We start from the raw sequence: 19791 nt of genomic DNA on the forward strand, positions 1-19791 counted from the left end.
ATTGACTTTACATTTCTAGTTTATACTTCAATTATTATATCTTTAAGCCTGCTAAATTTCTGATTATCTATTTTTGAAAAATGATTAAACAAACACCTAGTATCAAATGTAATGCCACATTTGTTCAGGTTCATGTTGACAAGAACTGGTTTTGAATTCATGTAAGGGTCTGGAATTGGCCAGCGTAAGCCAAGGTGATGGCGATGGACCTACGGAAGAGAAATCCTGGGTGTTAGCATTCACCTCTTTCTTCTTCATTCAATCACACATATTGACATGGTTACTGCTTATCTTCCCCAAGAGAATGTGGGCTTTAGGAAGGCATATGCATTATTTTACTCATTCTGTATTCCCAGCACTTAGAAACATGCCAGGAATATAATCAGGCCTGCATTCCATCTAAGTATGGTAAATTCCATCTAAATATATTAAATGAGTAAGACAGGCGGCTACTTGAATAATGTGGGCAAGCAGGCTTCTAACCAAAGAGAGCATCTTGTGACAGAGCACTTTTCTCCTGGTTGCAGTAAGCTGACACAGCAGCAACAGAATTAAGATGTGAGTGTCTGGGGACGGGCAAGAGAGCCTTCCGGAAGGCTGAGGAGGGACCTGAGCATGAAAAGTCACCATGGAGTAACACTGGCTTTTATTTTCAAAGAATGGACAGGCAGGACAAGAAGACAAAGATCACAATGTTTAGGAGGGTGATATAATTCAAGTTCAAATCTTGGTTTAAGGTAAAATTATGAACCAACTGGGATATTCAATAGAACATAATCTTGGGGGGGGGGGGGGGTTTGGCCACAACAGTGCTCACCTCAGGCTACCGGTGGTACGAAGGACTGGACGTGGGCTCACCCCAACCCCAAAATACTAATATAGAAGAAGCGATAAGTAGCAGGGGCCAGCAAGCTACCTCACCAAGACCGTGACCTGCCTTGTCTTGCTCAGAACACAGGTTCAAGCCCGGCCCTCACAGCACAGGAGGAAACTTCAGTGCTGTGGCCTCTTGGCCTCTCTCACTGCCTTGTTTCTTTCTGAAAAAAAATAAAAGGCAGCTTGAAAGCCGTGAAGGCCCAGCAAAGAAAAAAAAAAAAGAAGGAAGACAAAACAAGGTATATGAAGTAATGGAAAGGAGGGATAAAAAAAACCTGTTTTTCATTTAGTGAATTGCTGAGAGGGAGCTGATAGGAGTAGACTCCGTTTTGAACATTACAAACTTCAGAAATCAGACAGGCCAAGTCCAAAGCAAAGGGCACAAACGTGCAAAAAGAATTCATTTGGTGGTACATGCTAGTCAGCACCTGCGTACTCTCCTTGCTCAGCAAACTCTAGAATCAGTACAGTTTTGGGGAAAGCTGAGCTATGTGAGGAGGAGGAGTCTTAGCAATAGTGTCAAAGATGAATTCTCAGGAGGAGAATGTGTACAAAAGCAGGGAGGGTTCTATAAACAATTTCACCCCATAACTGCTCATCAGGCTTACTGCCGACTCGTACAGAGAATCCTCATATCCCTTGTACTACACATGAATGCAAGAAGACAGACCCCGTTCTCCTCTCACCTTGATTAAACAGCCATCGTTGCAATGCCAAACTATCCCTTCAATTTTGCCCTCTCTGCAGCCTTCAAACCAAGACAGCAATTCACTGTGCCGCACAGTGGGTAGGCTCCTTATCTGGAATGCGCCGTGTGGCGTAAGAAGATGCAATGGATGCTTCTTGCTTCCTAATCCTAGATGGTCAGAATTATGTCGTTAGTCATACAAACATTAAAAAAAAAGGAAAAAGTCATTGGCACCTTTAGGAACAGGGTTGGCAAAATAGCTTACTGGAGAGAGTACTGTTATATCGTGCTGTGACCCAGATTTGAAGAAAGCTTCAGTGCTCTGAGTTCTTTTAATTTTCTGACTGACTCAATCCACCACTCCACAGCCATATTTGTTTGCTTTCTTTCTTTTTGACAGAGACAGAAATTAAGAAGGAAGAGAGAGGGGCTGGGTGGTGGGGCACCTGGGTTGAGTGATTCTGTTACAATGTGCAAGGACTCATGTCAGTCCCCACCTCCAGGGGAAACGCTTTGTGAGTGGTGGAGCAGGGCTGCAGGTGTCTCTGTGTTTCTCTTACCCCTCCCTTTCCATCTCTACTTTTGGCTATCTTTTTTTTTTAAATATTTTATTTATTAATTCCCTTTTGTTGCCCTTGTTGTTTTATTGTTGTAGTTATTATTATTGTTGTCGTCATTGTTGGGTAGGACAGAGAAAATGGAGAGAGGAGGGGGAAGACAGGGAGGAGAAAAAGATAAGACAACTGCAGACCTGCTTCACTGCTTGTGAAGCGACTCCCCTGCAGGTGGGGAGCCAGGGCTCAAACCGTGATCCTTATGCCAGTCCTTGTGCTTTGCACCACCTGAGCTTAACCCACTGCGCTACAGCCCGACTCCCTCTTTTTAAAAAAAAATTTTTATTAGCTTTATTTATTGGATAGAGACAACCAGAAATCGAGAGGGAAGGGGGTGACAGAGAGGGAGAGAGACAGACACCTGCAGCACAGCTTCACCACTTGCAAAGCTTTGCCCCTGCAGGTGGAAGGGACCGGGGCTCAAACCTGGGTCCTTGTGCATTGTAACATATGCATTCAACCAGGTACACCATCATCCAGCCCCTCTGCTTTTGGCTATCTCTAGTCAACAAATAAAGGCACTAAAAATTTAGGGAAAAAGAGAGAGAGAGAGAGAGAGAGAGAGAGAGACAGACAGAGAGATGTGTGCAGCAATGCTCCACTGCTCGTGAAGCTTTCCCGCTTGCAAGCAGGGGCCGGTGACATGAACCTAGGTCCATGCACATGGTCATGTGTGGTCTCTACTAGGTATCCCACTACCTGGTCCTCATGCTGTGGTTTCTGTGTCTCTCTCTGCCTCTGTCTTGTCCTTTCTATCTGTATATTTATTTTTATTTATTCATTTATTATTCGATAGAGACAGAGAGAAATTGAGAGGGGAGGGAGACACCTGCAGCCCTGCTTCACTCAGTACTCGTGAAGCCTTCCCCCTGCAGGTGAGGACCAGGGGCTTGAACCTGGGTCCTACCTAGTGCACTGTAATGTGAGTGCTTAACCAGGTGCGCCACCAGCTGGCCCCCTTGTTCTTTCTTTCTGTAAGTCAGCCCAGAGCAGGTAAGTCCTAGAAATGACAATTCATCAATGAATAGTTTTTCTAAAAGGTAAGAATAAATTTACCAAGACTTTAGGTAGTTTCATGGAAGAGAAACCACTCTGTTCATTCAAATGTGACATCTTTTGTTCTTAATTGCCACCAGGGCTCAATGTCAGCACTATGAACCCACCACCGCCAGTGTCTATTCCTCACAGCTCCCGTTTTTTTTTTTTCTTTCTTGTTTAATTTTATTTGACAGGACACAGAAAAATTGAAATGTGAGGGGAAGGGAGAAAGACAGGCATCTATTTTTTTCACTGCTTGTGAAGCATACCCCATATAGATGGGGAACGGAGGCTCAAACCTAGGTGCTTGTTCTTGGTGACTTCACACCCACTTCCCAGATCCATTAAAAAAAAAAAAGACTACTGGGCCTCATGTATGTTAAGTCCTGCACTCTTTGCACTGAGCCGCCTCCACAGCCCACACTATAGTATCCTATGAAATCTAAATTCTACTTCTGTGTTCTCTATACCAGCAGTCTGCAAACGAGGGGCCTGAGACACAAATCTAGCCTAGTGCCTGATTCTCTAAACAGTTTCAACTGACTTAAAAGTACAGCCATGCAGCTCAGCCCTGTCTGCTGACAGCTTCAGAGACACAGCCCAGAAAGCACTAATCTTTACTACCTGGCCTTTGCGAAGTTCCCCTGCTGCTGCTCTATGCTGTTTGCTGCAATCAAGTCTCCTTCAAAGCTTGCTGATAAACCACTGGTAACTGCAGTCTTGGGATCCTTTCCACTCGCTCATGGGTTGACTTTTAATTTAGATAAAGGAGACCACTAGCCCTGCCTTTAAGTCTGTGGTCTATCTTCATCCCCTATCTATGAAATACTCCATAATGCCCTCAGGGTTTGTACTCAGGTCATCGCAATAGATATTTTAATGTTTGATGTGCTGACTCATTCTCTTTTTTTCTATTATGATTTTTTAAATTTGTTTACTATTGGATAGAGACAGAGAGATGTTGGGGGAGATAGAGAGACAGAGAGACACCTACAGCCCTGCTTCACCACTTATAAACCTTTCCCCCTGCAGGTGGAGGTGAGGAGCTGGAACCTTGGTCCTTGTGCACTGTGATGTGTGCGGTTAACCAGTTGTGCCACCACCGTCTGGTCCCTAATTATGATTTTTTAAAGATTTTATTTATTAATGAGAAAGATAGGAGGAAAGAACCAGTTATCACTCTGGTACATGTGCTGCCAGGGACTGAACCTGGGACTTCATGCTCGAGAGTCCAGTGCTTTATACACTGTGCCTTCTCTCGGACCACCTGACTCATTCTTTACTTTAATCAACAAATACTAATTAGTCAATGAAAAACACATCATGGGGGAGCCCCTAGTTAAGCATATATAGCACTTAAAAGAACCCAGTTCCTCACCTGCAGAAAGGAAGCTTCACAAGCAGTGAAAGAGATCTGCAGGTGTCTCTCCCCGCCTCAATTTCTCTCTGTCCTATTCAATTAGAAAAAAAAAAAAAGAAGAAGGGGGAGTCGGCAGTAGCGCGCATGGTGCAGAGCACAAGGACCAGTGTAAGGATCCCAGTTTGAGCCCCTGGCTCCCCACCTGCAGGGGAGTCACTTCACAAGCGGTGAAGCAAGTCTGCAGGTGTCTGTCTTTCACTCCCCCTCCTCTCTCCATTTCTCTCTGTCCTATCCAACAACAACAACAACAACAATAACTACAACAATAAAAAACAAGGGCAACAAAAGAGAAAATAAATAAGTATAAAAAAAATTAAAAAAAAAAAAAGGAAAAGATGCCTTCCAGGAGCACTGGATTCATAGTGCAGGCACTGAATCCCCAGTACTAGTCTTGGAGGCAAGAAAGGAAGGAAGGAAGGAAGGAAGGAAGGAAGGAAGGAAGGAAGAAAGAAAGGCACAGGGTGGGGGGATGGATCAGAAAACATAACCCAACCATATGCTGCTTGCAAGAATCCCATCTGTCACAACAAGATAAACACAGACTTAAAGTGAAAGTATGGAAAACTATCATACAGGCTAACGGACCATAAAAAGGGCAGGAACAGCCATTCTCATCTCAGACACGATAGATTTTAAATTAAATAAAGTAATAAAAGATAGGCAAGGACATTACATAATGATTAGAGGATCAATCAGCCAAGAAGACTTAACAATTATTAACATCTATGCACCCAATGAGGGACCATCTAAATACATCAAGCACCTACTGAAAGAATTTCAAAAATACATCAATAGTAATACAATAATAGTGGGAGACTTCAATACCCCACTCTCACACTTAGATCAACAAAGCAGAGAACCAATAAAGATACAAGAGAATTGAATGAAGAGATTAACAGACTAGACCTCTTGGACATTTTCAGACTCCTTCACCCCAAAAAACTGGGATACACCTTCTTTTCAAATCCACATAACACATACTCAAGGATAGACCACATGTTAGACCACAAAGACAGCATCAATAAATTCAAGAGCACTGAAATCATCCCAAGTATCTTCTCAGACCACAGTGGAGTAAAACTAACATTTAACAACAAACAGAAAATTATTAAAAGTCACAGAATTTGGAAACTAAACAACATACTCCTTAAGAACCACTGGGTCAGAGACTCACTCAAGCAGGAAATTCAAATGTTCCTGGAAACAAATGAAAATGAAGACACAACCTATCAAAATATTTGGGACACAGCTAAAGCAGTACTGAGAGGGAAACTTATAGCCATACAATCACATATTAAACACCAAGAAGAAGCTCAAATGAACGACCTTACTGCACACCTCAAGGACTTAGAGGAAGAGGAACAAAGGAACCCTAAAGCATCCAGAAGGACAGAAATCGCTAAAGTTAGAGCAGAAATAAACAACATCGAAAATAAAAGAACCATACAAAAGATCAATGAAGCCAAATGTTGGTTCTTTGAAAGATTAAACAAAATTGACAAACCCCTAGCCAGACTCACCAAACAAAAAAGAGAGAAGACTCAAATTAATAGAATTGTAAACGATGGAGGAGATATCACAACTGACACCACAGAAATCCAGAGAATCCTGCGAAACTTCTATGAAGAACTATACGCCACCAAGCTAGAGAATCTGGAAGAAATGGAACAATTCCTAGAAGCATATGCACTTCCAAAACTGACCCAAGAAGAACTACAAAATCTAAATGCATCAATCACAGACAAAGAAATTGAAACCGTTATTAAGAATCTCCCCAACAACAAAAGTCCTGGACCAGATGGCTTCACAAACGAATTCTACAAAACTTACAGGAAACAGTTAGTACCCATACTTCTTAAGCTTTTCCATAAGATTGAGGAAACAGGAATACTCCTTTCTACCTTCTATGAAGCCAACATCAACCTGATACCAAAAGCTGATAGGGACAGAACAAAAAAGGAAAACTACAGACCAATATCTCTGATGAACATAGATGCCAAAATATTAAACAAGATCTTGGCCAACCGGATACAGCAACATATCAAAAAGATTGTTCACCATGACCAAGTGGGATTCATCCCAGGAATGCAAGGCTGGTTCAACATCCGTAAGTCAATCAATGTCATTCACCACATCAATAAAAGCAAAGCCAAAAACCACATGATTATCTCAATAGATGCAGAGAAAGCCTTTGACAAAATCCAACACCCATTCATGCTCAAAACTCTACAAAAAATGGGAATAGATGGGAAATTCCTCAAGATAGGGGAGTCTATATATAGCAAACCTACAGCCAACATCATACTCAATGGACAGAAGCTGAAAGCATTTCCCCTCAGATCAGGGACTAGACAGGGCTGTCCTCTGTCACCGTTACTCTTCAACATAGTATTGGAAGTTCTTGCCATAGCAATCAGGCAAGAGAAAGAAATCAAAGGAATACAGATGGGAAGGGAAGAAGTCAAGCTCTCACTATTTGCAGATGATATGATAGTATACATAGAAAGACCTAAAGAATCCAGCAGAAAATTACTGGAAGTTATTAGGCAATATAGCAAGGTATCAGGCTACAAAATCAATGTACAAAAATCAGTGGCATTTCTTTATGCAAACACTAAATCTGAAGAAGAAGACATCCAGAAATCACTCCCATTTACTGTTTCAGCAAAATCAATCAAATACCTAGGAATAAAGTTGACCAAAGAAGTGAAAGACTTGTATGCTGAAAACTATGAGTCGCTACTCAAGGAAATAGAAACTGATACCAAGAAATGGAAAGATATCCCATGCTCATGGATTGGAAGAATAAATATCATCAAAATGAATATTCTCCCCAGAGCCATATACAAATTTAATGCAATACCCATCAAAGTTCCACCAAGCTTCTTTAAGAGAATAGAACAAACACTACAATCATTTATCTGGAACCTGAAAACACCTAGAATTGCCAAAACCATCTTGAGGAAAAGAAACAGAAATGGAGGCATCACACTCCCAGACCTTAAACTATATTATAAAGCCATCATCATCAAAACAGCATGGTACTGGAACAAAAATAGGCACACAGACCAGTGGAACAGACTTGAAAGCCCAGAAATAAATCCCCACCCTATGGACATCTAATCTTTGATAAGGGGGCCCAAAGGATTAAATGGAAAAAGGAGGCTCTCTTCAATAAATGGTGCTGGGAAAACTGGGTTGTAACATGCAGAAGAATGAAATTGAACCACTTTATCTCACCAAAAACAAAAATCAACTCCAAATGGATCAAAGACCTAGATGTCAGACCAGAAACAATCAAATACTTAGAGGAAAACATTGCTAAAATAGTTTCCCACCTATACCTCAAGGACATCTTTGATGAATCAAACCCAATTGCAAGGAAGACTAAAGCAGAAACAAACCAATGGGACTACATTAAATTGAAAACCTTCTGCACATCCAAAGAAACTATTAAACAAACAGAGAGACCCCTTACAGAATGGGAGATCTTCACATGCCATACATCAGACAAGAAACTAATCACCAAAATATAGAAAGAACTCAGCAAACTTAGCACCAAAAATGAGGCCCCACACGTATGGTGTATGTTTTTTTATGTTGAGTCTAGGAAGTTCTCTTTATTAGTGACAGTTAATATTACTAAGTAGGCCAAAGGACTGACTTACCATATGGGTTTCCATTAATATTTGTTCCTATAAGTTCCAGTGTTTGTTCTAAGAGGTCTGTGAGTGGTACTGCACTGATTTCCAAAAGACCAGGATCATCAGCATGAAGCTTCAGTACCAGGGCAATTTCCAACTCATAATTAACTACAGAGGAATGCCAGCAATACTGTTTGTTGTTCTTCTCCACAGGTACCCAACCTAGCCATTAAAGAAAAGATTTTTTTTTAGTGCAGTATCTTTCCATGAAAACAGTTTTCATATTTGACGTAATTTTTAAAAATTTTTTTATATTTATTTATTTTCCCTTTTGTTGCCCTTGTTTTTTTTTTATTGTTGTAGTTATTATTGTTGTTGGATAGGACAGAGAGAAATGGAGAGAGGAGGGGAAGATAGAGAGTGGGAGAGAAAGATAGACACCTGCAGACCTGCTTCACCGCCTATGAAGCGAACCCCCTGCAAGTGGGGAGCCGGGGGCTCAAACCCAGATCCTTATGCCTGTCCTTGTGCTTCGTGCCATGTGCACTTAACTTGCTGTGCTACCGCCGGACTCCCAATGTAATATTTTCTTGATGTATTTTCACATATCTAACTTTTTAAATAAGTGGCATAGCTAACAACCTTACTACATTATTGTTCTAACTCACTACTAAATTTTGATATAGTATAAATAGTAAACTAACCATGTCAGGGTTGGGAAATATCACAGCCTGTTTAGAGTACTAAATATGCACGCCAAAGGACCTAGAGGCCACGAGTCCAATCCCTAGCATTACCTTATGCCAGAGCTGGACAGTGCTCTGGTCTTTCTCTCTCATAAATTAAAAAAAAAAAAAAAAGATAAATTGTCCATCGTAGAAGAGAATTTTAACTTGAGAGGATATTCTTTTCCATTACTGATTTTTCTGTGGTGGTAGAGTGCCAAGGATCAGGCTCAGAGACTCACACATACAACTGGACTACATGCTGGGTCCTAGGACTTCCTTTCTTTTCTGAGGAGCAGGGGTCCCTGTGTATACACAATTTGACTGGTCTGGGCCACTTTTTCAGATAGAGAGAAGCAGATACCACAGTACCGCCCAGGTGGCTCCAGGCCTTGAACCTGGGCTGCAGATAGGACAAAGCCAATAGCCTATCTGCTGAGCTCTCTATTTCCCCAAGAACTTTCTCAGTTATGAAACAGCTTTTTTTTTTTAAAGGAATTCTGATTCCTTTTTCTTTCTTTTTAATATTTTATTTATTTTTGAGAGAGATGCAGAAGGAGAGAGACAGAGAAACACCAGAGCACTGCTCACCTCTGGTTTATGGTGGTGTGGGGGGGATTGAACCTGGGACTTTGGACCCTCAGGCATGAGAGTCTGTTTGCATAACCATTATGCTATCTACCCTATCCTAAAACATCTATTATAAATTGTCACCCTTAACAAATTTTACTCTCTTTTTATGCTATACAGGTAAATACTCTAAATACTATACTTCGGAGTACACACATCTTTTGTTCTTTACACTAGTAAATACAAAACTGGGATTCAGACGTCACGATACCAGGAATGTGCCCATTTTCATCTGGCACCGGATTCCCATTTAATTGTTCGATTTCCTTCGCTGGTATCCAACACTCTGGAACAGGCTTGAAGTCTTCCTCAACATTCCAAAAGAAATCTAAAATAGATAACCTTTTATGTAGTAGTACTTGTAAAAAACATATATAAAACACTGAACAACAACAACCAAAAAATTGGGACAACTGATGAACCCCATTATTTTCACCATGTACTTCTTACTACTTCTAGTGACTAGACTTCTCAAGGTAAGTGAATACTTGAAATTCTGAACACACCACCATCTGTAAAGGAATAGGTTATGAATAGTAGACAAATATAAATTTGTGGATTTGAATGTACTATGAACAAAAATACATAAAGATATTAACATATGAATAAGTGTAACTTCAGCAATGAGTATTTTAGCGACTTAAAAAAATATTCAGAGGCATTTAAAAGTAGCAATTAAAAGTACTGTTAACCCTTTAAGATTTGTACATGGTATATTTCTCTATTTGTCTTTTGGGAAAAAAACATTTGCCACTATAATATGTGTGACTTTTTCTTTTTTTTAATTTTTATTATCTTTATTTATTGGATAGAGACAGTCAGAAATCAAGAGGGAAGGGGGTGACAGGAAGAGACAAAGAGACATCTGCAGCCCTGCTTTACCACTCATGAAGCTTTCCCCCTGCAGGTGGGGGCCAGGGGCTTGAACCCGGGTTCTTGTGTATTGTAATACATGCACCCAGCCAGGTGCACCACCACCCGGCCCCGTGATTCTTTTTTCTTTTTTTTAAATTTTTTTATATTTATTTATTCCCTTTTATTGTCCTTGTTGTTTTATTGTTGTAGTTATTATTGATTTCGTCCTTGTTGGATAGGACAGAGAGAAATGGAGAGAGAGGAGGGGAAGACAGAGAGGGGGAGAGAAAGATAGACACCTGCAGACCTGCTTCACCACCTGTGAAGCGACTCCCCTGCAGGTGGGGAGCTGCGGGCTCAACCGGGATCCTTCCACTGGTCCTTGCGCTTTGCGCCACATGTGCTTAACCCAGTGCACTACCATCCGACTGCCTTTTTTTAAGGAGAGCACTGTTAGCTCTGGATTATGGTAGTGCTGGGAATTGAACATGGGACTTCAGAGCTTTAGGCATGCAAATCTCTTTGCATAGCCATTATGTTGGATGATTGACTGACTGATTTATCTATCGTTACTGGTGGTTTCACAGGTTTAGGATGACTTCTTCAGAGAAAAACGACAGAAACAACGAGGGAGATGGATGCAGAGAAACACCACCACCAAAGCGTTCTCCAATGCAGCAGGGGCTAGCTAGGCTTACCCCTTGGTAAAGTAGCATACTACCCAAATAAACTTTTTTTTTTTTTTTGCCTCCAGGATTATCACTGGGCCTCGGTACCTGCATTATGAATTCACTGCTCCTGGAAGCCATTTTTCTCATTTTGTCGCCCTTGTTGTTGCACTTGTAGTTGTTATTGTTGTCATAGCTGTTGTCGTTGTTGGACAGGCCAGAGAGAAATCGAGAGAAAAGGGGAAGACAGGAGGAGAGAAAGACACCTGCAGACCTGCTTCACCACTTTGCTTTGTGCCATGTGCACTTAACCCGCTGCACTACCAACCAGCTCCCCCAAGTGAACTATTTTTCCAGCCCAGTATTTGTATGTGTTAATAAATCAATATACTGTGATGAAGAGTCATCAAAATGTTAGGGGAACACTTCAAAATATGATAGGAATAGTCTTAAGATTTTACAGGACACACGATAGAAAACATTTTTTTATAAATTATTAGAAAAAATGTATTTCACTCAAATTTTGTACTGTACAGGTAGCTACCATGCAGAACCACATCCAAATTAAATTCTGTACATTCTGATTCCTCCTACTAGTTCTAGCGGAACATACATAAAATGTGACATAAAGAAATGTCACACCACCAAAAAAAAAAAAGCAACATGTTCAGCTATTTAAATCATGAAACACTAAAAAGGTAAAAACAACAACAACAACAAAAGCACTAACCTTTTGGATTTTGTTTTGAATGGAGAAAATTTTTAAATCTTTTCTCAGCTACTTTGTTAGGCTTTCTATCGAGTCGAGCCCAAAGATATGGTTGACCTAAAAAATATAAGAACAAGAGATTAAGGATAAAAAGTAAACAATTAAACTTACCTCAAAAGAAATTTCAGATTAATTTCTTTCCACAGATGATAAAAACAAAAGGGGAAAAAAATGCAGTCTGACAGTGTATCAAGTGGTACCTAAGACTATGACACTTAAGTCTTCCGGTAAATATTGATGGGGGTGTGATTTTTCCATAGTGACATTTCACAGTAATATTTTCAATAATTATCATTTGTGAGAAACAGTGTACCTCCACACTAATGGAAACACAGTTACACTGTTCCATTCCTATCACACCTGAAACATCTTAAGATCTTAAGTATGTGCTAGGTAGTGTTAATTGCCAAAGAATCTGGAATTAGGCTGAGTTCTAAATAAGTCTACCCCCTGATCAAAGCGCAACATGAGATTAAGAGTGATGTCTTCTGATCATGGACCTGTGGTGTTCCAGGGCAGTATCTGAGTATCTGAGCTTTCTTTTTTTTATCTTTTTTTCTTCTCATTTTTTTTTTTTTAAAGCAGAACACTGCTCAGTTTTCAGGGGATTGAACCTGGGACCTTGGGGCTTATAAAAATCTACAGCTGAAACTATTTTGCACTTGGCTTTTGGTATTCCCTACACACACCAGTAGTTCCTAATTAAAACAAGTATCTCCTGCTGGGCTGTGGGAGGGAAGAATTTTTACCTCTGTTCTCCAGAGCTTCAGCTAGGAGAAACAGTCTTTGTGATGATGTACACTCTTAATTTCTATGCCCTTGCTATACTGTATAATATTTACTTACAATAAAACACAGATTTGTAAGCATCATCTTTTTTTGGCCCTGTAATTTTTTTTTTTCTTCAGCTCCAACCTGTAACTGCCACCATTATACACAATCATACATTAACAGGGCACATTCAAGTCTCTTAATAGAAATTTCAAGCCTGAAAATCTTTTACCTTTCTTTCAAATATAGCAATCAGAGATTGTTCTATATGACTTATCAGCTACCCTGATAGATAATAACTAGATGAAAATTATATTCTGCCACTTCTGGCTGAGTGAACCTTTTGCATTTTTAGTTAGTAAACATTTAAAAACAAAATGCATTCCACTCATACCCGTGAGGACAGTTAGCTTAGTGAAAACAGAAATAAAAAAAAAGTAAGGGTGGTGAAGATGTTTAGAAATTGGAACCCTTGTGTACTGGAAGGAATATAAGTAGTATGCCTGCTACGGAAAATAGTATGGTTGTTGCTTGAAGAATTAAAGCTAGGAAGTGACACTCCCAGCTGAGCGCACAAGTAAGGGCCTAAGTGCCCACTCCCCACCGGGTAGGGAGTTTCACAGCAGTGAGGCAGGTCTGCAGGTGTCCAGCTTTCTCTTTCCCTATCTCCACCTCTCCTCTTTCTTCTTGTCCTATCAAGCAAAATAGAATGGGGGAAAAAAATAGAATTGCCACATGATCCAGCAATTCCACTACTGCATCCAAAAAGAACTGAAAGTAGGGAGTTAAAGAAATGTGTGTGACCTGTTCAGTGTAAAAATAAATAAATAAATAGGAGAAACAGCTCAGATGGATGGAGAGTGAATGGATACACAAAACAACGCAGTAAACACCTACAATGGAAAGTTTCTAACTCTTCTTAAAGTACACTTAATTGTAATGCTTTAAGAAATACCATGACTAGTAGTAAAAGTAATTATGATGAATGGAATAAGGAAAGCTTTAAGCTCAGGCAAGCCCAGCTTCCATGACCACTTTGGCCATCCACTAATTAAGCAGTCTTAATTGGACTAAGTTCTCTAAGCTCAGTTTCCTCCATCTGTGCAATGCGAAGGTTTACTGTATCAAGATAACATATAGAAAGCGCACATCATACCATCTGGTCCTTGACGCTAAGTAAATGTTAGTAACCTTCCTTTCCTCCCTTAAGAGAAAAATACAACATAATGTGAAAGTGGGTTTTGCCATAATCAAAGATCCATGCGGAATAAATGCTCCATTTCATATACACACAAACACAGATAAATATATAGATATGAAATATATAGTGTTTGTATGAAGTTACTAAGAAGAATACAATTCGTGGTAGAGTTTGATTTTTACCTTTGTAGGTAGTAACATAACAACATGTTCCATCCACTTTTTCTGTTGGGATTGCACTGTATATATCTGCATCTAATGCCTTGTGACTTATAATTTCAGTTGCCAAAACTTTATACGGCTTCAAGAAAGAAAGAGAAAACTAGTTTAAGAAAGATAGTATCTAAATCTTCACACATACCCTTGCTTATCTGGAATGATCTAAATGTCCCCAGTGCTAAGGGACAAGCTTCTGTAAGACAAGTTAGAAGTATTGCCTCTGTTGATATCATATCAATGCCTGTTTGCCACAGATATTTTTTTTTCACTTTTCCACAGCTGGGAAACTGGCAAGATGCAGGTTACATGCAGTATTCTACCACTACCCTAGATGCTCACTGTGTTTGATTATTTGCTAAGTGACTTCTGAGATATAAACATTTTCCTTCGCATTGGGAAATAGAGTGAATTAAAAAAGTACTCGCCTTTGGTAGAACTTTCATTCAATGAGGAGGACAACAGTGATAAGCTACTTATTCAAACTTAGGTACTATGCAAAAAAAAGCAAACATGGAGAATCTTCCCAGTTTTATTAGTACTAAGTTGTTGGCCTATTTATGGGTTTTCTACTGTCAGGAAGACAAGCCAACAGAAAGCATGAAGAATGAAAGCAAAGCAGGAGAAATAATTGAATTGGAAGTGCACGGACTTAGGCTCCCAGTGTGACCCCTGGTACTGCATAAACCAGAGTGGTCTCTCATATGTAATAAATAAATCTTAAATATATATACAGCAGAAAAGAGTCCACTGTTTTATATAAGTCAAATTACCAGAAATAACATGATCTTACATATGTGAGAAAACAGTTCAAAATACAAACCTTCTTCTGCAAAATCTTAAGAGGAACAAGAGGAAGTACTACTTCAGAATCAGATAAGCTGAGGAAATTAATCACATTCTGGTAGTAATCCAGTACTTTATGCAAAGCTAAAGCAAAATGACTGGGGACTTCTGACTAATTTATCACCAGAGTATTAGAGAATACACATTAAGCTGTGGTGGTAGAACCACTTAAGAAAACATGGCCTGTAACAATGTGTATGTTTAAATGTATTAAAGATCCCAGGTAGACTGCTCTGCCCATAAATATCTCCCAATGATGTATCTCCCATTCTTTTTTTTTTAATGTCATTTCTTTTTTAATTCATTTATTTTTCCCTTTTGTTGCCCTTGTTCTTTTTTATTGTTGTGGTTATTATTGTTGTTGTTACTGATGTTGTCATTGTATAGGACAGAGAAATGGAGAGAGGAGGGGAAGACAGAGAGGGGGAGAGAAAGATAGACACCTGCAGACCTGCTTTACTGCCTGTGATGCGACTCCCCTACAGGTGGGGAGCCTGGGCTCGAACCCGAATCCTTACACCAGTCCTTGTACTTTGCGCCATGTGCGCTTAACCTGCTGCACTACCGCCTGACTCCCGTATCTCCCATTCTTTACAACCTATATGCTCAAATAATAACATAAGAGTCCAAAGGATGCACACACACGTTTTTCTTTCTCCACTTCATGACCGATGTAACAAGGCATCTGTGTACAAGAAGTATGTATATAAACAGCAAACAAGTATCAGCTGTGTATCCCTCCACAATTTCTGGGCATCTAAGTTGATCAAAGATTTCACTGAGTAGGTCTGAGTCAAAAATTAAAAATTCTAGAGGTGATTCACGCATACTAAGTGCCTGCCAAAAATGAGTAAGACTGAGTCAGGATTGTGTGTGGCATGTTAACAGCATGGGCGAACTCAGCTGAAAGAGACCACTGTGAGAGGTTAGAGTCGGTCAGTAGTGATTCATGGGAAGAAGCCTCAAATCATCCAAATGAATTTGGATGCTGGGCTATAAAAACCAGTATTGACAGATATTAACTGTTGACAGGTAAGAAAAAGGGTTTATTTTCCCAAAAGGAATGTACTTTTATAAAGAATCCCTCTTCCAACACAAACACTCACATGCAAACATAGACAGAGAAAAGAATCTTAAGAGTGAATTACTATTCAGGATAACAGTATTTCACGTGGACTAGAATCAAGTTTTAAAAAACAAAGTTTAAATACAACTCATATGAGTAATAAACACAGGGTTTTGACTAAGAAAGGATGGTCCTTCTGGGTGACAAGAAAAAGAACAAATAGGTAGTACTATAACCAGGACATAAAATACTAAGAATTGTAACAGTGACAGTTGCAGAAAAGACAAAAGGCGCAGATGTTTAAAGTAAACAGACTCGGCATGAAATGACTTCAGGGTTTATACTTTATTTCAACAAATATTATCCAGTGCTTTGCATTTGGCAGTGTCTTAGAAAATGAGAACTAAGATAATGATAACAGAGCAGTCAACGATTAACAGTCTTTGGGTCTGAATGGCAAAAGCAGTGAGGGTGATGTGATCGGGGGTCCAGAGTGACCTCACTATCCACAGACAAGGGTTTTTTTTGTTTTTTGTATAAATCGGAAGCAGCCCACTGACAACTGAGATGCTGCTACAGATTCAACAACTACCCTGATAAGGGTTCTTATTAATTCATCAGTATTTTTATTAGAAACACTGATCTGAGTGAACAGGAGATGTTGAGATGGAAACAGCAAAGTTACCATGAAGTGGGTACTTTTCAGGTAATGAGAGGTGTGACCTTTAGTGACCCAGTTAACCAATCAACAATGCCACTGGGTTGGTTTCTAGACTAGACCAGGTTAAGCCAAGTTCCCTCACCCACCCCAGTCAGTCATCACACTCTTGAAACATAGTCAAGTGTGAACTGTGATGATTATATGAATACTCAGGAGTCTCCCCCCACACACACAAAGGGTGGTAGCCCACCTCTACAAGATAAGCATATTGAAGACGCGGTCTCATATAGAAAAGGCGGGTGGCGGTGCACCTGCACCTGTTACAATGCTCAAAGACCCCTGTTCGAGCCCCCCTCCCCCGGGTCCCCACCTGCAGGGATGGGGGTGGGGATGGGTAGCTTTGCAAAATGCAGGTGTCTTGTCTGTCTCTCTGTATCTCCCCCTTCCCTCTTAATTTCTGGCTGTCTCTATCCAATAAAGAATAAAGACAATGAAAAATAAAGTGTGTGGCGGGGATGGCAGAGGGAGAGAGAGAGAGAAAGGAGGGGGCGGGCAGCGCACTCCCCAAGTGAGCTATTTCGCAAGCCCCTTAGCACTGCACATTTTTTCAACGTCCCTTATCCTGGCAAGTTTGAATGGCCCGATCCATGGCCTGAAAAATGACCTCAGTGCTTCCCTTCCTAACAAGCAAAAAAAGATGAAGTTCGGGGAGAAGCAAACACACACACACACACACACACACACACACACACACACACACAAACTTACACACTCTGTCTCTCTCTCTCTCCCACACCTTCCCCGGAACCTTTTAAGGCCCCTTCCCCGGCCCCCCAGCCTAGTCCCCCAGCTGCAGAGCGGCTCCAGCGCAACCCGGAGGCCAGGTTCCTGCGCCTTGGCTCCTCGGTACCTGGTGCTCCCTTTTGGCGGAGGGCTCCTCGGTCACCTGGGTCACAAACGCACACGGCAGCTTGCGCTGCACCGAGCCCAGGCGCCGCATGGTCAACCAGATGCCCAGCCCGCGCCGAGAGAGAGCGCGAGTGCTCGCGGGCGGCGCGGAGGCTCATGGGAGAGAGTCTGCCGCCGCCCGTCGCGAGGTTCCGGCGGCGCAACCCAGCCGCGCCCTCGCCATCTGGACCCGCTCCAGCAGCCCCCTAGGAAGTACACACACGGAAGTGCCCACCCCCTCGACGCTATGCCTTCTGGGAGTTGTAGTCCGTGCAATCCCAAGAGTCTTCCCTCCCGAGTTCTGCCAATCAGAAAACAAACAACAACAAAACCAAGATCCGCTTCCGGGATGTGTGTATTTAAGCGTGCATAGTAACTGAAAAAAAACAAAAGACAAGCTTGAAATGTAATCTCGAGATATAATTAGTAAATCTTTTAAGATGCTGATGTGTAACACGTGTTCACTTAGATTCTAAAATATGTTCCTCAGAAGATGCACTGTAGAGGGTTAGATACCCAAATGCAAACCAGGATGAATGAAGACGTTATTTCCCAGGAACAATCATAGAAAAACACTTCAGACCAAACAAAACTTAGCACTTGGCTTACGTCCCCTGTGCGGCATAATGTGGTCGAAATTAGTTCTGATGTTTTATGGGCAGTGAGTGTGAAGTTTATCCTTAGACCAACTAAACACACAAACGCCAACACCAGATCTCAGATTTTTAAATGGAAATCCCATTTATCTGCAATGAGAGCCAACAGAATGAAAATGGCTCGAATACTAGTAGTCTGCAGAGCTAAGAACAACTTTGTCTTAGCACTAGGAAAGAATATTGGAAGGTAAGTGATAAAAAAAAAAAAAAAAAAACACCAGTAATAGTTATTATAGCCTTCCTACCTTATGAGCTAGTAGAACTCTGATCTCCATTTTTTATAAGTTGGGACACAGCCTAGGCCTCATTTCTAAATCTGGCCCTTTGGCAAGTATACAACTGCCCAGAGAGCTTTACTGATTTAGCCCTTAGGAAAATTTTAAAACTTCATCTTCTTTGGCGGTATCTATTTATAAGGAGGTTCCCCCAAAATAAAATATCCCTAAGAAAAGATTCACTGTTTCTTGAATGCTAGATTCTGAGAGGCTAAAAGGAGGGAAAGTACCTGCCATTTAAAAATATATATATATTCAATTTCTCTTTGGTTATCTTTTCTCATAGGAAAACACAGAACGGTGTAAACATGCTGTAAGTGGTGGAGAGGTGGGAGAAATACCGGATGCATGTTGTGAGCCCAGAAACAACATTTCATAGTCAAGTTCCTGTGACTTTTGTTGTTGTTCTTCTAGAGAGATCAAGAAAAGCAGCTTATGTTATGGCCTCAAGAAGACAACCATTGAAAACCCACACAGCTCTCAACTGTCATTCCCAAACTGCCACAGAATCTTCCAGGTCCAACATTCTGTCATTCCTGAGAAAGGATCATCTTCCAAAACATTCCAGTAGCTCTTTGAATTGTAACCGCAAAGTTAACTTTTTTCTCGGAAAGCACTGTCCTTTTAGTGTTTTTATATCAGTGCCTGGAGCACAGAGGATACTAGAGCATAGGACTGCCACTGGAAAACTTACATTATTAAGTTTGACTCCTTTTTTGAGAGGTAGCAGTCAGTAGCATCGACTGCCTCTCAATTTGAATTAAGTGCTGGCAGAGCCCGCTACCATATCCTCTCATGAGAAAAACTATAATTGGATTATAAACTGGAAGACTTGCTTCTCTGGTGTGTTTTAGCATCCAGCACAGATGAAAGACAAATAATTTGATTCTTTGGTCAACACAACAAAAAACACAGAACTTTTAGGCCTACCTCCAGCTATTGAAAGAAATTTCCTACCACACTACTTTGTATAAGTTATTCACATCCTCATTAGGATGAATATAGCTTTATAGAGTTCATTTCACAAGGAAAAAAAAGTGAGAAAAAAGAAGGAAGAAAGGAATGAAGGAAGAAAAGACAAAGATGAAAAAATTTAAAAAATGAAGAAATCAGGGTTCCAGACATCCTAGAAATTACTAAAATGCACAGATTCAGTGCTCTTGACACAAGTTCCCGTGTTGGTTTCACCTTTATTTTAATTTTTCTGGTGGAATATGAAGTAGCA

At 40.6% G+C, this 19791-nt stretch overlaps 1 protein-coding gene across 2 annotated transcripts; it reads right to left on the bottom strand.

Moving 5' to 3' along the window:
- Position 1: 1 nt before the first annotated feature.
- RLIG1 (RNA 5'-phosphate and 3'-OH ligase 1) lies at positions 2 to 17789 on the bottom strand. 2 transcript variants are annotated; one of them, XM_060184221.1, is made up of 7 exons: positions 17634 to 17789; positions 14082 to 14199; positions 11889 to 11984; positions 9847 to 9963; positions 8305 to 8502; positions 1563 to 1732; positions 2 to 209 (listed from the first exon to the last, which is right to left on the bottom strand). In XM_060184221.1, the coding sequence occupies exons 1-7, from the start codon at positions 17685 to 17687 to the stop codon at positions 21 to 23; spliced, it is 942 nt and encodes a 313-aa protein (XP_060040204.1). In that variant the 5' UTR covers positions 17688 to 17789; the 3' UTR covers positions 2 to 20. The 2 variants fall into 2 exon arrangements, with proteins under 2 accessions (XP_060040204.1, XP_060040203.1); XM_060184220.1 differs by having other exon boundaries at positions 17598 to 17789.
- Between the last annotated feature and the right edge of the window lie 2002 nt (positions 17790 to 19791).

The sequence above is a fragment of the Erinaceus europaeus genome, unplaced genomic scaffold, assembly GCF_950295315.1.
Source record: "Erinaceus europaeus unplaced genomic scaffold, mEriEur2.1 scaffold_430, whole genome shotgun sequence".
NCBI classification, from domain to species: domain Eukaryota; kingdom Metazoa; phylum Chordata; class Mammalia; order Eulipotyphla; family Erinaceidae; genus Erinaceus; species Erinaceus europaeus.